The 18,175-nt window shown below is 54.6% G+C and overlaps 1 protein-coding gene across 1 annotated transcript in view; it reads right to left on the bottom strand.

Moving 5' to 3' along the window:
- HCN4 (hyperpolarization activated cyclic nucleotide gated potassium channel 4) overlaps positions 1-18,175 on the bottom strand; it is a 102,033-nt gene that overhangs the window by 27,180 nt on the left and 56,678 nt on the right. Inside the window, exons 3-4 of the mRNA XM_059857965.1 lie at positions 12,172-12,333; positions 3,499-3,717 (exon numbers count right to left, since the gene is read on the bottom strand). Coding sequence (XP_059713948.1) covers positions 3,499-3,717; positions 12,172-12,333 — 381 coding nt within the window. The remainder of the gene's footprint in view (positions 1-3,498; positions 3,718-12,171; positions 12,334-18,175) is intronic.

Below are 18,175 nucleotides of genomic sequence, written 5' to 3'. Positions count from 1 at the left end.
CTCAGGAAGGAGCTGTGGTGGTGTCTCAAGTGCAGGAAACATGCCAGGATACTGTGGAGCTGAACTCCAGGTGAGGTTAAGAGAGAAGATCAGCTCCTGCTCCTGCTGCTGACTCTGTGACCATGGGGAACTCTGATGGGACAGACAGGTCCCACCTCAGTTTGCCTCTGGGGCTGGAGATCAAAGAGTCCCTTCAGAAAGCCCCATCCAAAGAGCTGCTCCCATCTGGAGGGACAGGGCTGGCCCTGCACCATGGCTGTGCCCCCTCCATGTGCTGGGAAGGCTCTGTGCCACAGGGGACTGTGCCCTGGTACCCAGGCACCTCCCAGGCTTGGAGGGGAGCATTCCCTCTGAATTCCCCATGGTTCCTGCCCACCCATGGATCCACCCAGCTGCCCTGCCTTGCACACCCAGCACAGCATGAAGTGAGAGGCTCCAGGGACTGACAGGACAGGGATTCAATATCACAGTGTTCAGAGAATCCAAGGCAGAGTGAGACAAGCCTGCTCCTGAAGCCAACAGACAGCACAGCCTGGCTTTCATTCATCTTCTCCAAAGCCCTGCTTGTCCAAGGGAAGAACCAGTGGGTTGGCAGAGGTCTGGACAATCTGAAACCTTCCCAAAAACCCGCTCCTGAGCCTTGTTCCTGAGGGTCCCACACAGCAGAGCCTCCCAGGGCAGTTCCAGCTATAACCTCCTCTCCTGTTTGTGTTTGTGCTCTTCCTCTCCCTCTCCACCGTGTCCCTTTCCTTGGCCACTCCCAGCACAGCTCCCCAGGCCCCTGCAGGCTGAGCTGTGCTGAGGGACAGGCAGAGCCCACAGGGTGCTCAGCAGAGCTCTCTCAATTGCTGCTGGCTTCTACCAATCAACCTCCAAACTTGTTGAGATTCTCTCTCTAATCTGCTTCAGCAGACACTTTGTCCCAGGAGGACTGAACTAAATTGAGTTGCAGGGCTGCAAATCACGCAGCAGCCTCATTTTAATCATGGCTATTCAAGTGCTAAGGAATGCACAAAGTAAATACATATTTGTTTTTAGGCCATCACTTGTTCCATTTGCAAGAGGAAAATGAACATACTCAATCCCCAAGGCTTTGATCCTCGCAGGATAACTTGGGAGATGAACCTGCCACAGGAAATTCTCTCTGGGTTCCATCCTCTCCCCTCTGCCAGAGCTCTTCTCCTGGGTCTGTTAACCCTCTCACTCACATCCCCATGGTCTAAGGAGGCTTTCACACTTCCCACTGCCCCTGCCACCCCCTCTGCAGTCCCTGCTGCCTTCCTGGGCACTGATTTCCCTGAGCACTGCCTGGGATCCGAGTGCCAGGGTCAAGCTGTGCCCTTGTGTGAGCACGGGCTGGAGGCAGAGCCCGGAGTGCCCAGAGCTGCAGGTGCAGTGCTGGCTGTGCCAGGCTGCCCAGGTGGTTGGCTTTGCAGATCAGCCCTTGACTTCTGTGCTACTTCAAACACATTTGAATACTCTGCATCCTGAGATTTGATCAGCCTGCACTCCCAGTGCTGCAGTGTCCTTCTCTTTGGCATTCCCTGCTCTCCATGGGGATCAGCCTGGCTCAGCTGTGACACAGAGCTAAAACTCTGGATGCTCTGGATGCATGCCAGGCCTCCCCACTCTTCTCCTGGGCATTCCCCCTCGTTCAGCTCTAGCTGTGGTTTGGGACCTTGCCTATACTCCAAGCATGAGTCAACCTCTGGTCTCATTTGCTCTCCCTCTCTGCCCTGCTCTCTTCCCATTGGAATTCCTGTGTCTCAAACCTGTTCCAAGGTCATCCCACCTCCTCCCTGAACTTAAAATTCACCTGATCAAGGCCTGCTGGTCACAGTTTCCCCATGTGAATCACAGCTCCCCTCTCACCTAAACTGCACCTGGCAGGGTCAGAATAGGAACAATTCCTCTTCTTAATCTCCTGATCAAATGTACCCACAAGACCCTGGCCATAAAACCTCCCCAGCCCCACCAACTGAGGGCAGCTGCATTTTTGGATGCCCTGCCCAGCTCACAGATTCAGTGACTGTGGCAGTGGCAACCTGATCAGATGTGACATTTCTGGCTGTGCCCTCCATTCTGCAGTCCAACAATGGTGCCATTAATTCCCCAGCTACCTGGGGAACCTGCTCCGAGCTCCCGAGCCTTGATCTGGGCTTTGGGGGCTGTTCTGCAGCTTCACTCAGGAGCACTGGAGTGAATAATCTGGATACTTTTAAAGAGAGCACTTGCTAAACAAAAGCTGCACATTCTGGAACATTCACTTGGGGTTTGAAACAAGATGTGGGAAAGGAAGAAGTGACTTAAAATTTTAGGTACTGCTAACATTGATAACATTGGTGTAAAAGACAGGCAGAGACAACAACAACCATCTCCCTGCCCTGCTGTTAACTGATCCTGCTGCTGTTTGTCCCTGAGGGGTGTTGGAGTGCACGGATGGGGATGAGGGGGAACGGAACAGAGCCCTGGCCTCTCACACTGACAGCGCTGGCTCCTTCTGGATAGCACAGAGACCGCCCTGGGCTCCCTCTGGACAGCAGAGAGACCACCTCATCCTCCCTCTGGACAGCAGAGAGACCACCCTGGGCTCCCTCTGGATAGCACAGATACCACCCCGTGGACAGGCACAGAGACCACCCTGGGCTCCTTCTGAACAGCACAGAGACCACCCTAGGCTCCTTCTGGAAATCACAGAGACCAACCTAGGCTCCCACTGGATAGCACAGAGACCACCCTGGGCTCCCACTGGATATCACAGAGACCACCCTGGGCTCCCACTGGATATCACAGAGACCACCCTGGGCTCCCTCTGGATATCACAGAGACCACCCTGGGCTCCCTCTGGATATCACAGAGACCACCCTAGGCTCCCACTGGATATCACAGAGACCACCCTAGGCTCCCACTGGATATCACAGAGACCACCCTAGGCTCCCACTGGATATCACAGAGACCACCCTAGGCTCCCACTGGATATCACAGAGACCACCCTAGGTTCCCACTGGATATCACAGAGACCACCCTGGGCTCCCACTGGATATCACAGAGACCACCCTAGGTTCCCACTGGATATCACAGAGACCACCCTAGGCTCCTTCTGGAAATCACAGAGACCACCCTGGGCTCCCTCTGGATATCACAGAGACCACCCTGGGCTCCCACTGGATATCACAGAGACTACCCTGGGCTCCCTCTGGATATCACAGAGACCACCCTAGGCTCCCTCTGGATATCACAGAGACCACCCTAGGCTCCCACTGGATAGCACAGAGACCACCCTGGGCTCCCTCTGGATATCACAGAGACTACCCTAGGCTCCCTCTGGATATCACAGAGACCACCCTAGGCTCCCACTGGATAGCACAGAGACCACCCTGGGCTCCCTCTAGACAGCACAGAGACCACCCTGGGCTCCCCCCAGACAGCACAGAGACCACGCTGGGCTCCCCCCAGACAGCACAGAGACCAGCCCAGCCCCAGCAGGGCTGTCCTTACCTTCTCCTGGTACTGGCGGCGCGAGGAGTCCAGGGACTGGATGAGGGCGGTGGCGTGGCCGATGAACATGGCGTAGCAGGTGGCCCCCACGATCATGCTGAGCATGGTGAGCCACACGTCCGACATCCCCACGGGTGCCTGCTGCCCGTAGCCGATGCACAGCATGTGGCTCATGGCCTTGAACAGGGCGTAGGAGTACTGCTTCCCCCAGGAGTCGTTCTGCAGGGACAGGGCACAGCTTCAGCACGGGCACAGGGCTATGAGGCAGGAAAGCACCCCTGGCATTGCACCCAAAAATCCCTGTCGGAGGCACCTTGATGTGTTACACAAGAAATTTCATTCTTTGGTGGCTTGGAAGGCTGGGGAGTCTTTGAAAGCAAGGAGGACTATGGAGTCTCAACCCCCAAATCTCTCAGACCCCCACAACTCCCACATCCCTCACTGAGACCCTACACCTCAATGCCCCCAAAGCCCCATAACTCCCCTATCTCTGAGACCCTACACCTCAAACCCCTCAGAGCCCCCATAACTCCCACATCCTTCACAAAGCCCCTACACCTCAGAGTCCCCATAACTCCCATATCCCTCACAGAGCCCCTACACCTCAATGCCCCCACAGCCCTCGGAACTCCTGTATCCCTCACTAATACCCTATACCCCAATGACCTCAACTGCACCCAAAAATCCCCGCTGGAGGCACCTCAACACAAGAAATTTTGTTCTTTGTTACACAAGACATTTAATTTCAGAGCCCTCACAGCCCCAGAAGCCCAGCTCAGTCCATTTGGAAAAATAAGGCCAGATCCCAGATCTGAGATCAGCACTTTGGCCCTGGTCTTTAGAGACTCCATGTGCTTTTTCCAGTGTGCCCCGCTGGTAACCCGGGATAAACCCAGATGATGCACTGGGAGATCTTCACAATGACCCACAAGTGGGAGAGGGAACTGAAGCAAATAATTTCCTCCCCTGGGAAATGGACTTGAACTGAGAACTAACAGAAAGCCTGAGCAAGGCTGCCAGCAGCAGGATCTGAGACTGAGGAAAATCACTGCCCAGCAATTTAGGAAATGGCCAGGGTCTCTGGTCATTACCTGGAGAGATGAGAAGGGCAGAAAATGAAGTTGGTAATGTCTGGACAGCAAGTTCTTCTCAGTGCAAAACTGAGCTTTTTCAGAGAACTGAGGAACTACAAATGGTTTCATTTGAGAGCAGCAACATCCTGCCAGGACAGAGTGCTGAGACACCTTGTGCTCTCCACTGCAGCTCACACAGGCAGCACCTCAGCATGGCACAGAGAGAAAAACCAGCACGAGTTTCCTGGTGATTCTGCTTAGCCTGAGCTCATGGAACAGCTCAAGGTGCATTTGCCATCCTGTGGATATTATCTGCCAGCAAGTTCTTGCTGTGAAACCTTGACAAATAACTGCTCTGGCATCACACATGGCTCCTACAAGGATGTGAAAATGCCTCTGCTGGGTGGCAGCACTGGGCATTCCTCAGCTGCTCCCTGTTCCTGGAAGGGGCCGAGGTTATGGATGGAGCTCTGCAGACACAGGTGCTGTGGTAGCTTGGAAGGTCACTGCACAGAGGTCACTGCACTGCTGCTGGCTTGTCAATAAACAAGGAGTCCTCCTGTGACCCCCATCCAGAGCACCAGCAGCCAGCAGTGCTGGGAGCTCTGGAGCTCACTGGGCACCTCCTGGAGGTGTCTCATCACAGCCATGGGGGACCTTAAAGGGAGCAAACAGTGACAGAGCTGGCTGGGAGCTGGGCACAGGGCTGGAACCTCTGCCCAGGGCTGATGCTTGCTTAGGAGATAAGCACATGGACAAAGGCAGCTGATAGCATTACCTGGCCAGATTCAGCTTCATTATGCAAGCCAGGACTGATTCCCACTGCAGCAAGAAGGGCAAAGCCACACAAGTGACAGCAGAGCTGACACGGGAGCAGTGGCACAGACACAGCCCAGCAGGGACTGCCCCTGCTGCTGGTGCCAGCCTGGCTGGGCTCACCTCCCAACAGAGCAGGACCCTGGAAAAAACCACCCTGCAGCCAAGAGAGAGGGGCCAGAGACAAAGTGGCCATTGGTGACTGCTGCTGGCTGTGCCCTAGGCTCATGTGTGAGGAGCCCAAAGGAGCTGCACACAGAACAGGACAGGGCCCAGGGAGTTTGTGCCCAGGCCAGGGCACAGGAAGGGTCTGGCCACGGGAGCTGCCAGAGGTGTGAGGCCAAAGGAGTGACCCCTCCTGCTCCTCTGCCTCCAGGCTGTGCTGGGGCTCTGAGCCTGGAGAGGGGTGCCCTCAAAGAAGGGCTGGGTGCCCCCAGGTTTTGTGGCATTTTTGGTTTCCACCCCCAGGTTGGTGGTATTTTGCAGACCCACTTCTGCTCAGTGTGGGCACCAGGCCTCTGACACAGCTGCCACAGGCGTCCTGCCCTTCCAGGACCCCCTTCCCTCAGCCCTGCACTCCTGGCACTCTGAGGCCACGGCCCTGCACTCAGGGCATGGCAGCTGCTGGGACATGCCTGGCTTTAGCCCATCCATTGTCCCTCACCCAGAGACAGCAGCAGGCAGCTGTCACATTTGGCCACTCTGCTTCAAATGCTGCATCCCTGCACAGGTGGGAGCACATTGCCAGTGCTGTGGAGTCTCACAGTCCATGGTGCTGGGGCACAGGGAGCAGTGTTCCATCCCTTGCTGAATGAATTCCTTCCCCATTGCTCTCTGGCTGGAATGCTGCTACCCTCTGAGTTCAGTGTGGCAGTAGTTTAACAGGGCAGCACAGCTCCTCCACAGACCTGAGAGCAGGGACAAAGGAAGCTGAGGGAATTCCAAAGGGAATCTGGGCAGCCAGAGCAGTAATAGCTGAGCTGGAAAACTGGCTGCCAGGCTCTTTAGTGGCTGTGAACATCTGGGTACCAGGCAGGCTGGAGGTTTAAAAGCCATTCTTCCAGCAACTTGCTGCTCAGGAGTGCTGTTTACAAGGAAGCTTGCCAGTGTTTTGTAGGAATTAGTCATCCAAAACTCTGACATCCAGCACGCCGAGCCCCTGCAGCCAGCACAAAACTCCCTGGGAATTGCACAGCTCCGAGCCCCAGCCCAATTCCCAGCAGCAGCAGGGCTCCTGTGAGCACAGGCTGAGGGTGCCAGACTGAGGGATGGCTGAGGGATGACAGACTGGGGGGTGGGAGCTGCAGGAAAACACAGAGCTTTCCAAACAAACCCTGAGCACCCAGCTCTGCTGGGAGAGCACAGCAAGGACTGCTCAGAGAGAGGCACTCCAGTGGAGGGGAAGCCTTTCAGAGCAATTACCTTTAGGGTACCAAGTGTGAAGAGCACTGGATGCTCTGTGATGATTCTTCACTTACAGGTCCTGGTACCTCTCTAGCTTTCAGGGTTTTGTTTTCCCCAGGATGAGCAGACAGGTCAAGCCCACAGTACTTTAGGCCAGACTAGAAGAGGTTGCAGAGGCAGTGTGGCCACGGGTTTGTCAGCACCAGGTGCCTCAGCTCGTTCCTGTAAGAGCCATACCCTGTCTAACACCCACCTACACCAGCCCCCATTGCAGCAGGGCTGCACCACTCCACAGATACTGGAGTGGCTAAAATGGCCCATTAGGGCAGGGAAATGAGGCCTTAAACTGCAGGGGGAAAATGACTCCTCGTTAAGCAAATCCCAAAGCACAAAAAGCAGAGCTACAGCTCTGTGCCTGTTCACAGTCAAGAGGGGGTTATCTCAGAGGCACCAAGAGACTCTGCAAAAGGCAGTGAAATGACTTTGAAGCAGTTGCTCAGACTGGTTTGTTTTTAACATCCACACCGGCAAGGGCTTCTCTGGCATTAGAGTCTGGCCTGCTCAGATCCACCTTTGAATACTTGGAGGCACTTCCCTGGAACACTTCAAAGGCACTGCTGGGTTCTGTAGTACCTTACAGAAGCACCTGAAGGCAAACTGTGGTGTCTGACAGAGTATTTTGGTTCTGATGTATGAGTGTGCCTGCTTGAATCCTCCCAGGAGAGGAGGAGTGAGATGAGTAAAGACACGGAGAAGTACTGGAAGTTCTTGGGATAGGGGTGTAGTCCTATCACTGAGGTGATAAATCTTCTTTCCCTGCAGCATGGAAATGAGGGATGGTTTTATAAGTGCCAAGTGGTGGGAAACCCCATGGTAGAGGAAGAGCAGCACCAGCTTTGTCACAGACAAAGTCTCCAAAGAACAATGTCATGCCTGACTTACACCATTAACACCTGGAGAACTCAGGAGCTGTCTCTGACCATCCCTGCCCACCCCTGGAACTGCTGGGCTGGGAAAACACCCCTGAAGATCCAATTTAAAGGGTGGGAGCAGTGTGGGACACATGGAGATGACAGGTCAAACCTCACCTTGCACAGAACCTGCCTGTCCCAGGCTTGTTTCAAGGGAAGCTCACATGGCCTTCACCTGACAGCAGGGATCTTCTCTGAGTGCCCCTGGCCCAGTGGTCCCAGGCAGCCTTTCCTGGGAGCCCTCCCAAGCACCCTGTGCTCCTGGAGATCCAGACCTGGGCACCCACACCTCACCTGGGCATGGTACCTGTACCCAGGGCTGTGCACAGAGTGCTTCTGCCTCCTTTCCAGCCCTGCTGCTGTGCCCATCTCATGCTGCTCCCAGCTGGCCTCCCTGGACAGTCCTGGAGGTGCCTTCACCCTGCCTTCCCTGCAAAGGTCAATATTCCCAGTTATGGGCTGGTCTGCCCTGCCCACCCTGGTCTGGACTGGTTCTGGCCCCAGCTGGGGAGGGCACTCCCTGTGCCTGTCACCCTGGGCTCCAGGTTCCCTCCCCATGGGAGCAGCCCTGCTCCTGACAGACTTTCTAGAACATGGAATCTCCTGCAGGTTCCTGTGCCTGCTGAGGGAAGGCAGGAGGGCTGGGCTGACCCAGAGGCTCGGGATGAGCTGGGAATCACAGCAGATCTCTCCCACACTCTGCAGCCATTCCTCTTCCCCCTTTCCATCAGCAGCCCCCAGCAAGGTGCTGTGAGCAGAGAGGGACAGAGCTCTCCAGGAATGAGTTCTGGTGGAGGGGAGGCTGATCAGAGTTTGCTGCCCTGGCCTCAGGGATCTCTGCCCTCCCTGCAGGGTGGGTGGGTTCAGCACAGCACCCAGGGGAAGAGGCCACGTGTTCCCAGAGCTTTCAGGGCTCAGATCTCTGGGAGAGGAGCTGCCAGGCCAGCTCTGGGGGAGCAGCACACACTCTGCAGCTGACTCACCAGTGTTTCCACTTTTTAATAAAGTGCACTGCAGGAAAGCTAATGCTGAAGCCCCTGGGATTGGGACTCAGCAATTAATACTGCAAACATCCTGCCCTGCTGCTTCAGGAGCCAGCCAGACACCCACTGCCTCCACGGCTGCTGAAATGGAACACGAGGCATGTGGAAAACACCCAGAGGAACCAGACTCGGGGATTTATCGAGGCCCTGAGATGATTTTGGCAACACCAGACCCTTCACAAATCCCCTGGATGAGGATCAAACCTTTAGGAAGCAGATGGGAGGTGATGAATCTTCTTTCCCTGCAGCATGGAAATGAGGGCTGGTTTTATGGAGTGCCAAGTGGTGGGAAACCCCAGAGCAGAGGAAGAGCAACACCAGCACACTCACAGAGCATCTGGACCTCACTTCCAGCTCCCCTTGGCTGCAGCAGCTTCAGAAGATTCCCCCTTTCCCAGATTTCTGGCTCCTGTGTGCAATCAGGGCAGCCATGCACCAGGATATTTATTTATCTCCTCGGAGCTCCCACCAGGCTGGTACAGAATGTCCCAATATCCCTGGCACAGAGGCCACCCTGTGTCCTCCCAGCTGTGTCCATCACACAGAGCCACGCTGGAACCTTCCATCCACATCCTGCCACCAAAGCCTGAGAAGAGCCCAGAGCTCCAGTTTCTTGTTTCCTGACTCTGTGGCCTCTCTCAGCACTCCCCTCCAGATCAGATGTAAATTGTTTCACTGATATTGCCATCCACATCCACTGCTGGGCCCAGTGACATGACTGGAAATCTTCTCAGGAGATTAAAGGACATTATTGGGAGAAAACACCTATTTTTTCCCAAAGAACTACTGCACTTTCGGTTCAATATTCTAACCCCAGGCTCTTTTGGGGCTGGCATATTGCTGCACAGCTTCTGGAGTGGAAGCCCCCTGAACTCTAGGTGGGCCATCCCTCCAGTTCTTCATCCCACTTTCCTAAGGCTCCATTTTCAGAGATAATGAATTTTTTTTTCACTTCTTTTAAGTGGAAAAAAAAAAAAAAAAAAAAAAAAAGGTGATTTAGCTGCAGGGAAGAAGCAGAAAACAATCTCCCAAGGCAAGTTTAATTCCCAGCTTCAGAGGCTCTCAAGGCTGGGAAGACAAGGCTGCAGCACGAGGAAAGCTCTGCTCTGGATAGGAGCTCCCTCCCCCGCCCTCCTGGAGCCTGCTGAGCCTTCCTGCCTCTGTAATGCATCCTCCCCCCTCTCCCCAGCCTTGCTGCTGGGATTTGCCTCTTTTCTTCCTCTGTCCCATGTCCTGCCACTTTTGCAGACCCTTCCCCTTGAATCCAGCTGGCAGCTTCCAGCCCAGCCTGCACCTCTGCCTGAGGGATGGCCGGGGAGAGCCAGGAGCTGCTGCCATCAGCAGCCAAACCTTGGCATGAGGGAATTGCGCTCCAAATCTGCTGCTCTGAAGCCATCCTGCCATGGCCAAGTCACCCCCAGGATGGGGAGGAGGCCACCTGCACCCCTGAGCTCCCTGGCTGAGTGTCCTCCTGGCCCTGAGAAGCACAGTGGGGGCCCAATCTCTGACTGCTCCTGCCATGTAAATAAAGAAAAGGCAGCATGGGGAAGCCCAGGCAGCTGCTGCACAGTTGTTGTTCTGCTGGAGATAAGCAGAGGGTTCCAGGCTCCAGAACTGGCAGTCTGGCAGCAGCAGGAAGAGAACCATTATTGCAGAGAGGAGAAATGAAGAAATAAACAGCAAACAGATGACTTTTCCATGGATGCTCACTCCTCCAGGCACGGGCAGCCCGTGCCCACAGCCCTGCACGTGGGAGGCACGGCAGGCTGGCACATCTTTGATACATTTTACATTTGTTCTGTTCTGCCCCAGTGCTTGATTATTTCCTTTATTCAAGAAGAAATTGGCTGGGGGAATCTGAAGGTTAAGAACTGCAGTAACAGGCAATTTTTTAAGCTTTGTCAGTTTTTGCTGCTTAATCAACTGGACATTGTCCCTTTGAATAAAAGCTCCTGAATTCTCAGCAAGATGGTTGAAAGGTACCACGAATTCACCCTGCCTTTGCCATATGGTGTCAAACTCCCTCCCAGCAACAGCAGGGCACAGCCTGGGATGGCTCTGGGCAGCCTGGCTCCTCATCCCATGACCCTGGCTCACCCCAGGGTGGGTGGGTGCTCACACTGACCCTTCCAGGGGGTATGGGGCAAAGGGACCAGCAATGGGAATCATGGATCAGCCCCAGCCCTGTCTCTGCCACTCCAGAATCTCAGTTTCCAGCGGGAAGATGTTTCCATGCCTGCTCCTTGCTGCTCAGTGCCAGGAGAGGGAGCCTGGCTCCTGCCTTCCACGGCTCTGCCGGGGCCGGTCCTGCTCCGAGCCCCAGGACTGTCCCTGCAGGACCTGCCCCCAAACCCCAGCACTGTGTCCCTGCAGGACCTGCCTCCCTGCCCCGGGACTGCATCCCTGCAGGACCTGCCCCCAAACCCCAGCACTGTGTCCCTGCAGGACCTGCCTCCCTGCCCTGGGACTGCATCCCTGCAGGACCTGCCCCCAGACCCTGGGATTGTGTCTTTGTAGGACCTGCCTCCCTGCCCCGGCACTGCATCCCTGCAGGACCTGCCCCCAAACCCCAGCACTGTGTCCCTGCAGGACCTACCTCCCTGTCCCAGGACTGTGTCCCTGCAGGACCTGCCCCCAAACCCTGGCACTGCATCCCTGCAGGACCTGCCTCCCTGCCCACAGCACCGGACGGCCCCGGGGGATGAAAGGAGGAACGGGAAGCTGGGGGATGGCCGTGGGTGCTGCAGAAGTGTCAGCCAGGGGCTGGGTTTAGGGCTGAGAGGGGGGATGGGGAGCACGACATGTGGGATGCTCCAGAGGGGAGACCCTGCCCACCATCTCTGAGCTGATTATTTGTATTTAATTCTTTATACATGTGTATATATATATATATATATATATATATGTGTGTGTGTGTGTGTGTGTATACATATACACATATATCTGCATATATATACATATATACATATGTATATATGTATATGTGTGTATATATGTATAGATATGTATAGCTATATGTATATATAAATATACACAGAATATATAAATAACATATATAAAATATATAATTCTATTACATATTATAGGTTATATACTATATACTAGATATTATCTATTATATACTAGATATTATATATTATAGGTTATATACTATGTACTATATATTATATTTTTTATATATTTTGTTATTTTATATATTTATATTGAATTATTTATTACGAGCTGATCAAGGGGATGAAATATACAACACCTGGCATCGGCCTCACCCTTTGGGAAGAGGAAGAGAATAGAAAGAGGGGGAAAGGTAAAACAGGGAAGAAAGGAGGAAACACAAGCAGGTCCAAGTGCTCTCTGGCCAGCACTCACCACCATGCGGTTGAGGGACACCCAGCAGTCGTCGGGGAAGTCCTGCAGCATGGGCACCAGGAACTGCAGGCAGCCGTCCCAGTGGCACAGCAGCAGCATCATCCCGATGAGATTGACGATCCTCACCACGGCGCTGGCCAGGTCGTAGGTCATGTGGAAGATCTGCGGGCACACGGGGACAGGTGAGACAGCAGCTCCCCCAGCCAGCCCCCAGCGTCATTACACACGGCGTCAGGCTCAGAACCCTGCCGAAGGGACAGACAAGCTGCACCAGCTCAGCTCAGACACAGTGTGCAAGCAGAACCAGCTGGAAAACAGCTGAAAAACCAAAATACAAACCCATTATCAGTCACCCCTCCTTACAGGAATGTGCCCCCTGTTGACGGAGTGACAAAACTATCCTTTGTCCCCTTAAAAAGGAAATAAGCCCAGAAGTTTCTGTCCTCGATTAGGTGAAAAAGGCATCTCATAGGCCTGGGGGACTTCACCTTAAACTTAAGGATAACCAATAGGACAGGAGCCAAAAAGTCAGGCTTAGGCAATTTACTAGAAAAAGAAGAGAACAAAGAAACAAATGACTTTTGTGAGGTGTTTTACCAGGAGCAAGAACCTCCTGCACCTAGATTGGTTTTTCTCTGCAAAGAGTTTATTATTTTGCCTTTTATTAAACATTTTTGTTTCCAACACTGCAACAGAAGCCATCCTGCTCATTTTAAGCCTCCAAAGGTAGCTGAGCTATCCTGGATGATAAATAGACCTCTAAGAGCTTATGAGAGCTGGCTTGTGGAGGTTCCTATTACACCCTCCTGCCCTGCAACTTTCCCTTCTAATTTACCATTAAAAGCTCCATAACTCCTTCTATAAAACAAGCTGGTTGCAAATATTTCTGGACCTTCAGCCACTCCTCAGGAATGAACTCCATAATTTCGTCTTTTAGCTGCAATGCCCTTCTTTGCTTTCTGTTCTTGCTGGATACGTGTCCCACAGTGACCCATGGTGGCAGCTGCCTTTGTACTGGGTGTCAGCTGCAGTCTCTGCATGAATCAAATGCAACAAGGAACGGCCTCCAACTCGGCAGAGGCTTCTGGAAGAGGATCTGATTCATCTCTTTTCTTGTGTTCTGCTGTTACACTCCTGCCCAGGTGAGCAAGGAAAAGAGAACCATGGCAGACAGGGCTGGTTTTCCTCATCTGTCAGTTCTCCACATGGAAAACAAAGCTGCAAACACAACTGCCTTACAAGTCAGACGTGACACAGCCCCTGATCCAGGGGGGTTCAGGTGGCATCACCCTCCAAGGCACATGAGTGAGTGTCAGGGTGGTTTGTGACACAGGGGACAGGCTGTGTGATGTGTGCCCAAGTCCATACACCTCCTGGCTGCTCCAACAGGGACAATTCTGCTCCTCCCCTCACCATGGCACTGTGTGCCTGCCACCTTTGCCCACACCACAGATTGGCCTCTCATCCCACCGGAAGGCAGCTCAACAGCTAAAACTGCAGGAAACCTTTGTCACATTTTGGAAAATCACATTTTTCCAGCTGGAATTGCTGCTGTTGGAGCTGGCTGTCCAGCTGGAATGTCTGTCTCCATGCCCACCTCAGGGTCACACGCCCAGAGCAATGCCCACGTGCCCAACCCTTGCCAGGAGGGAGCACAAGGATGCTGGAATCCAGAAGGATGAGTGGTTTGGATAACTGCTGCTAACTCCATGATTTCCCTGCATCCAGGCTGGAGCCCACACTGCCAGTGTGAGAAAGGCCATTTGAGTGATCTTTCAGGGCTGAAAAGAAGAGTATCTCCAAAATCCAGCATGAAAGGCTGTTCTAGGAAATCCAGCTCTCGCTGCTGACTCAATAGGTCAGTATGAAAGCTGAGCACATAATTTATACAGAATAATTCCTCCTGGTTTCCTCTGTTTTCCTCCCCCTGCAGAAATGATCATTCTCATTTAGATAACCCAGAGCAAATCCATCCTGTTGGAATGAGAGCCCCGGGCTGTGCTTTTAATGAAGCTGGAGCAGCAGTTTGCAGAAGGATCTTTTGTGCCACCAGGGTTTTTCTGTGCTAATGACTTTTCCTCTCACACCTCCGGGTGTTTTTCAAAGAGCTCCAGCCCTGCTGTAACCCAGGGAGCTCCAGCCAGGGGCAGGGAGAAGCCCTGTCAGTGCCTTCCTTCCTTTGACAGATGAAAAGCAGACAGCCAAGAGCCTGAGGGCATGGATGGCTCAGGGACCAGGTGATGGATATGGAGCTTCTGAGAGGAGGGTTGGGATCCATCCTAGTCAGTCTTCATTTGGTGCATGCAGAGAGAGGAGAGGGTGGATTCAGCTACTCTGCACCTTGGGATCTGGACTGGAACACCTGAGCCACTGGATGGGAACAGATCCCTGAGGGTGACACATCTGGGCTGTGGCACCTGAGAAGGAGCTCAGGGATTCCCAGGAGTCATTATGATTATGAACTGCAAATGTCTGAGCTGCAAGTGAGACAACTCCAGTTCCAAATGTCTCAGGAGATCCCAGCTCCTGCCCACTCCTTGGAATACATTTGCATTCCCATGCAAGAGAAAAGCAGGAGCACTCCTGGTGCAGGAATAACTGTGAAGAGCTGGGAACAAACTCCTGCCACTGAGAAGCTCCACTGCAAAGAGGTGCTGGTGTCACCGGGAATTCTGACCCAGGTGCTGCAGTGCCCTCCAGCACTTCCTTGGCTCACCAGAGAGAGGAGGGCCAGGAACATTCCAGAAGAGCTGCTCCATGCACGAGCACAGGAATGTGAGTGGTAACTGCAACTCCTCTGGTTTCCATCAGGAACACTCAGGACTTTGTGTTCTGGTGTAACACAACCCAGGCTGGGTCCCAGAGCATCACAGCTCCTTCCATCCCAGCACTGCCTGTGCTTCCTGGCTTTCTGCTATTGCACTGGGAAAAAGGAAGCCAGGAGAAGAGCAGAGCATGGGTTCCTATTTAAAGGATATTCTTGGATAGAGAATATCCCTGGTTTTTGACAGACCAAAACAAGCTCTGGCTTCAGCACCCCCGCTACAAAATCAGCACTGTCCTTCCAGCCAAAGTTCACCTTGTGATTCTTGTGGAAAGGACAGCTTGGGAAAGTGGGAGGACCAAAACTTCCCTCCAAAGTCACTTCTGGTTATGTAAGAGCTCCATCTCAGAAACTCCACTTGTACAGAACGAGCTACCGGGATCCTATCGGGAGGAATCTGAAACCCTGTCAGCCCCAGGTAACTGCACAGCCCTCCTCCATCCTGGGCTGCAGCAGCATTCCTCCAGGCTCAGCACTTGAGCTGGAAGGAATCAAGGACACCTGGGAGAAGTGGGGCCTGGCTCTGCCAGTGGCTCCAATCAAGGCTGTGTGATTAATTAGTCATGCTGGTCTGTGCTGGCACAAGGCTCAGGTGCTGTCCAAACCATGGCCACCACAATCCCTCTGCTCCAGCTGGGGCCACCACAATCCCTCTGCTCCAGCTGGGGCCACCACAATCCCTCTGCTCCAGCTGGGGCCACCACAATCCCTCTGCTCCAGGCTGGCTGGGGCCTTGGGGCTGCCCTGTCTATGGGCATATGCTGGGGCAGTGCTGGGCAGGGCAGCAGCTGCTCCAGGCACACCCTGCCAGGACCAGCCCTTGGCACAGCCCCTGTCCCTGGCTCTGCTGACACATCCAGGCTGGGGTCTGACTGCACATCTGGGCTAGGGTCTGACTGCACATCCCTGCTGCCTCTTCACACTCTGGAGGTGCTGTGCCTGCAGCCAAGGGGCTTTCCCAGGCCTTTGGGGGCTCGGATGCAGAGGCACCCTGAAGATCCTGGCTGAGGCAGGGCGAGCCAGCAGATCTGAGCACTGGCTCTGGCAGGACTCACTGCCATCCATGGGGCTCCTGAACAGATTCTGCTCCACAGGAAAACACTGAAACTGCTTGTTGCCCTTCATTACTGCACTGCCAACGTGGCAGGAATTCTGTAGCTCCACATCCTGCCTGGTCCCAAGCCAGTGCTGGTGTCTGTGCCCACACCATGGTTAATATACAACTGTGATAAATCCCCTGGGGATAATCAAGGAGCTGTGACACTGCTCCAGCTTAAAAGCAGCAAAGAATTTACTCTTCATTTATGGCTTAAAAAAACCACAGACCTGAGAAGGAAATACAAATCTCAAAAGAGAATCAAAACAGTCTCATATGCTGTTGTGAGTGCTCCAGGGTCAGAGTTAAGGCTGTTCTGCTGTGAGGAAAAACGTGTTTACTCACATTTAAGAAGAGTATTTGTGGGCTGTGGGGAAGAAAGTTTGACATGTCTTTCAGTCTGCCTTTCTCTCCTCAGCTTTTGGAGATAACAGAGGTAAAGATCCATTTTCCTCACAGAGGCATTACTGCCTTTTCAAACCTCAGTGTTAATCTCCCAGTAGACTGGGGATAGGTGGGTGCTGCAAAGAGCTTTTCTGAGCCTAAAATCCACTTTAGCCAGATTACTGAGGGTGGCTGTGCTGAGGTCCTGCAGTAGCAGCTGCTGTGGCTCTGGATCACCCAAAACCACCCATCCTGTTTAGTCCCAAGCCTGGACAACAAGCTCATTCCAGCCAGTGTGCAAACTCAAGGCAGCTCGCTGATAAAAGTGTGGTTTGGGTGATTTGGGGATCAGTGCCAGCTCTTGGGGCAAATGTCACCTTCTGCACACCCAGCCTGAGCCCTGGCTGACACAACTCATGGAAGAGGGGAAGGCTTTGGGGGCCCTGATGAGCAGACCCATCCTGGGAAGCTGCAGCGAGGGAGGGACAAAGAACACAGAACTGGTAGGGTGGGCTCAGGAGGACAAAGAGCCTGGGCACACACGAGGCACTGAGGCAGGGAGCACAGGAAGGGCACACAGAGCCAGGGGACACTGAGCCAGCCCTGAGTGTGGCCAGGGCACACTGAGCCAGCCCTGAGCACACCTGGGGCACACAGAGCCAGCCCTGAGCACACCTGGGGCACACAGAGCCAGCCCTGGGCACACCTGGGGCACACATAGCCAGCCCTGGGCACACCCAGGGCACACAGAGCCAGCCCTGGGCACACCTGGGGCACACAGAGCCAGCCCTGGGCACACCTGGGGCACACAGAGCAGCCCTGGGCACACCCAGGGCACACAGAGCCAGCCCTGGGCACACCTGGGGCACACAAAGCAGCCCTGGGCACACCTGGGGCACACAGAGCAGCCCTGGGCACACCTGGGGCACACAGAGCAGCCCTGAGCACACCTGGGGCACACAAAGCAGCCCTGGGCACACCTGGGGCACACAGAGCCAGCCCTGGGCACACCTGGGGCACACAAAGCAGCCCTGGGCACACAGAGCAGCCCTGGGCACACCTGGGGCACACAGAGCCAGCCCTGGGCACACCTGGGGCACACAGAGCAGCCCTGGGCACACCTGGGGCACACAAAGCAGCCCTGGGCACACCTGGGGCACACAAAGCAGCCCTGGGCACACAAAGCAGCCCTGGGCACACCCAGGGCACACAGAGCCAGCCCTGGGCACACCTGGGGCACACAGAGCAGCCCTGGGCACACCTGGGGCACACAAAGCAGCCCTGGGCACACAAAGCAGCCCTGGGCACACCCAGGGCACACAGAGCCAGCCCTGGGCACACCTGGGGCACACAGAGCAGCCCTGGGCACACCCAGGGCACACAGAGCCAGCCCTGGGCACACCTGGGGCACACAGAGCAGCCCTGGGCACACCTGGGCCACACAAAGCAGCCCTGGGCACACCTGGGGCACACAGAGCCAGCCCTGGGCACACCTGGGGCACACAGAGCAGCCCTGGGCACACCTGGGGCACACAGAGCAGCCCTGAGCACACCTGGGGCACACAAAGCAGCCCTGGGCACACCTGGGGCACACAGAGCCAGCCCTGGGCACACCTGGGGCACACAGAGCAGCCCTGGGCACACAAAGCAGCCCTGGGCACACCCAGGGCACACAGAGCCAGCCCTGGGCACACCTGGGG

This window comes from Haemorhous mexicanus, chromosome 13, assembly GCF_027477595.1.
Source record: "Haemorhous mexicanus isolate bHaeMex1 chromosome 13, bHaeMex1.pri, whole genome shotgun sequence".
NCBI lineage: Eukaryota > Metazoa > Chordata > Aves > Passeriformes > Fringillidae > Haemorhous > Haemorhous mexicanus.
Note: the sequence above shows the minus strand (reverse complement) of the source record. Positions and strands in the feature narration are given on the sequence as shown.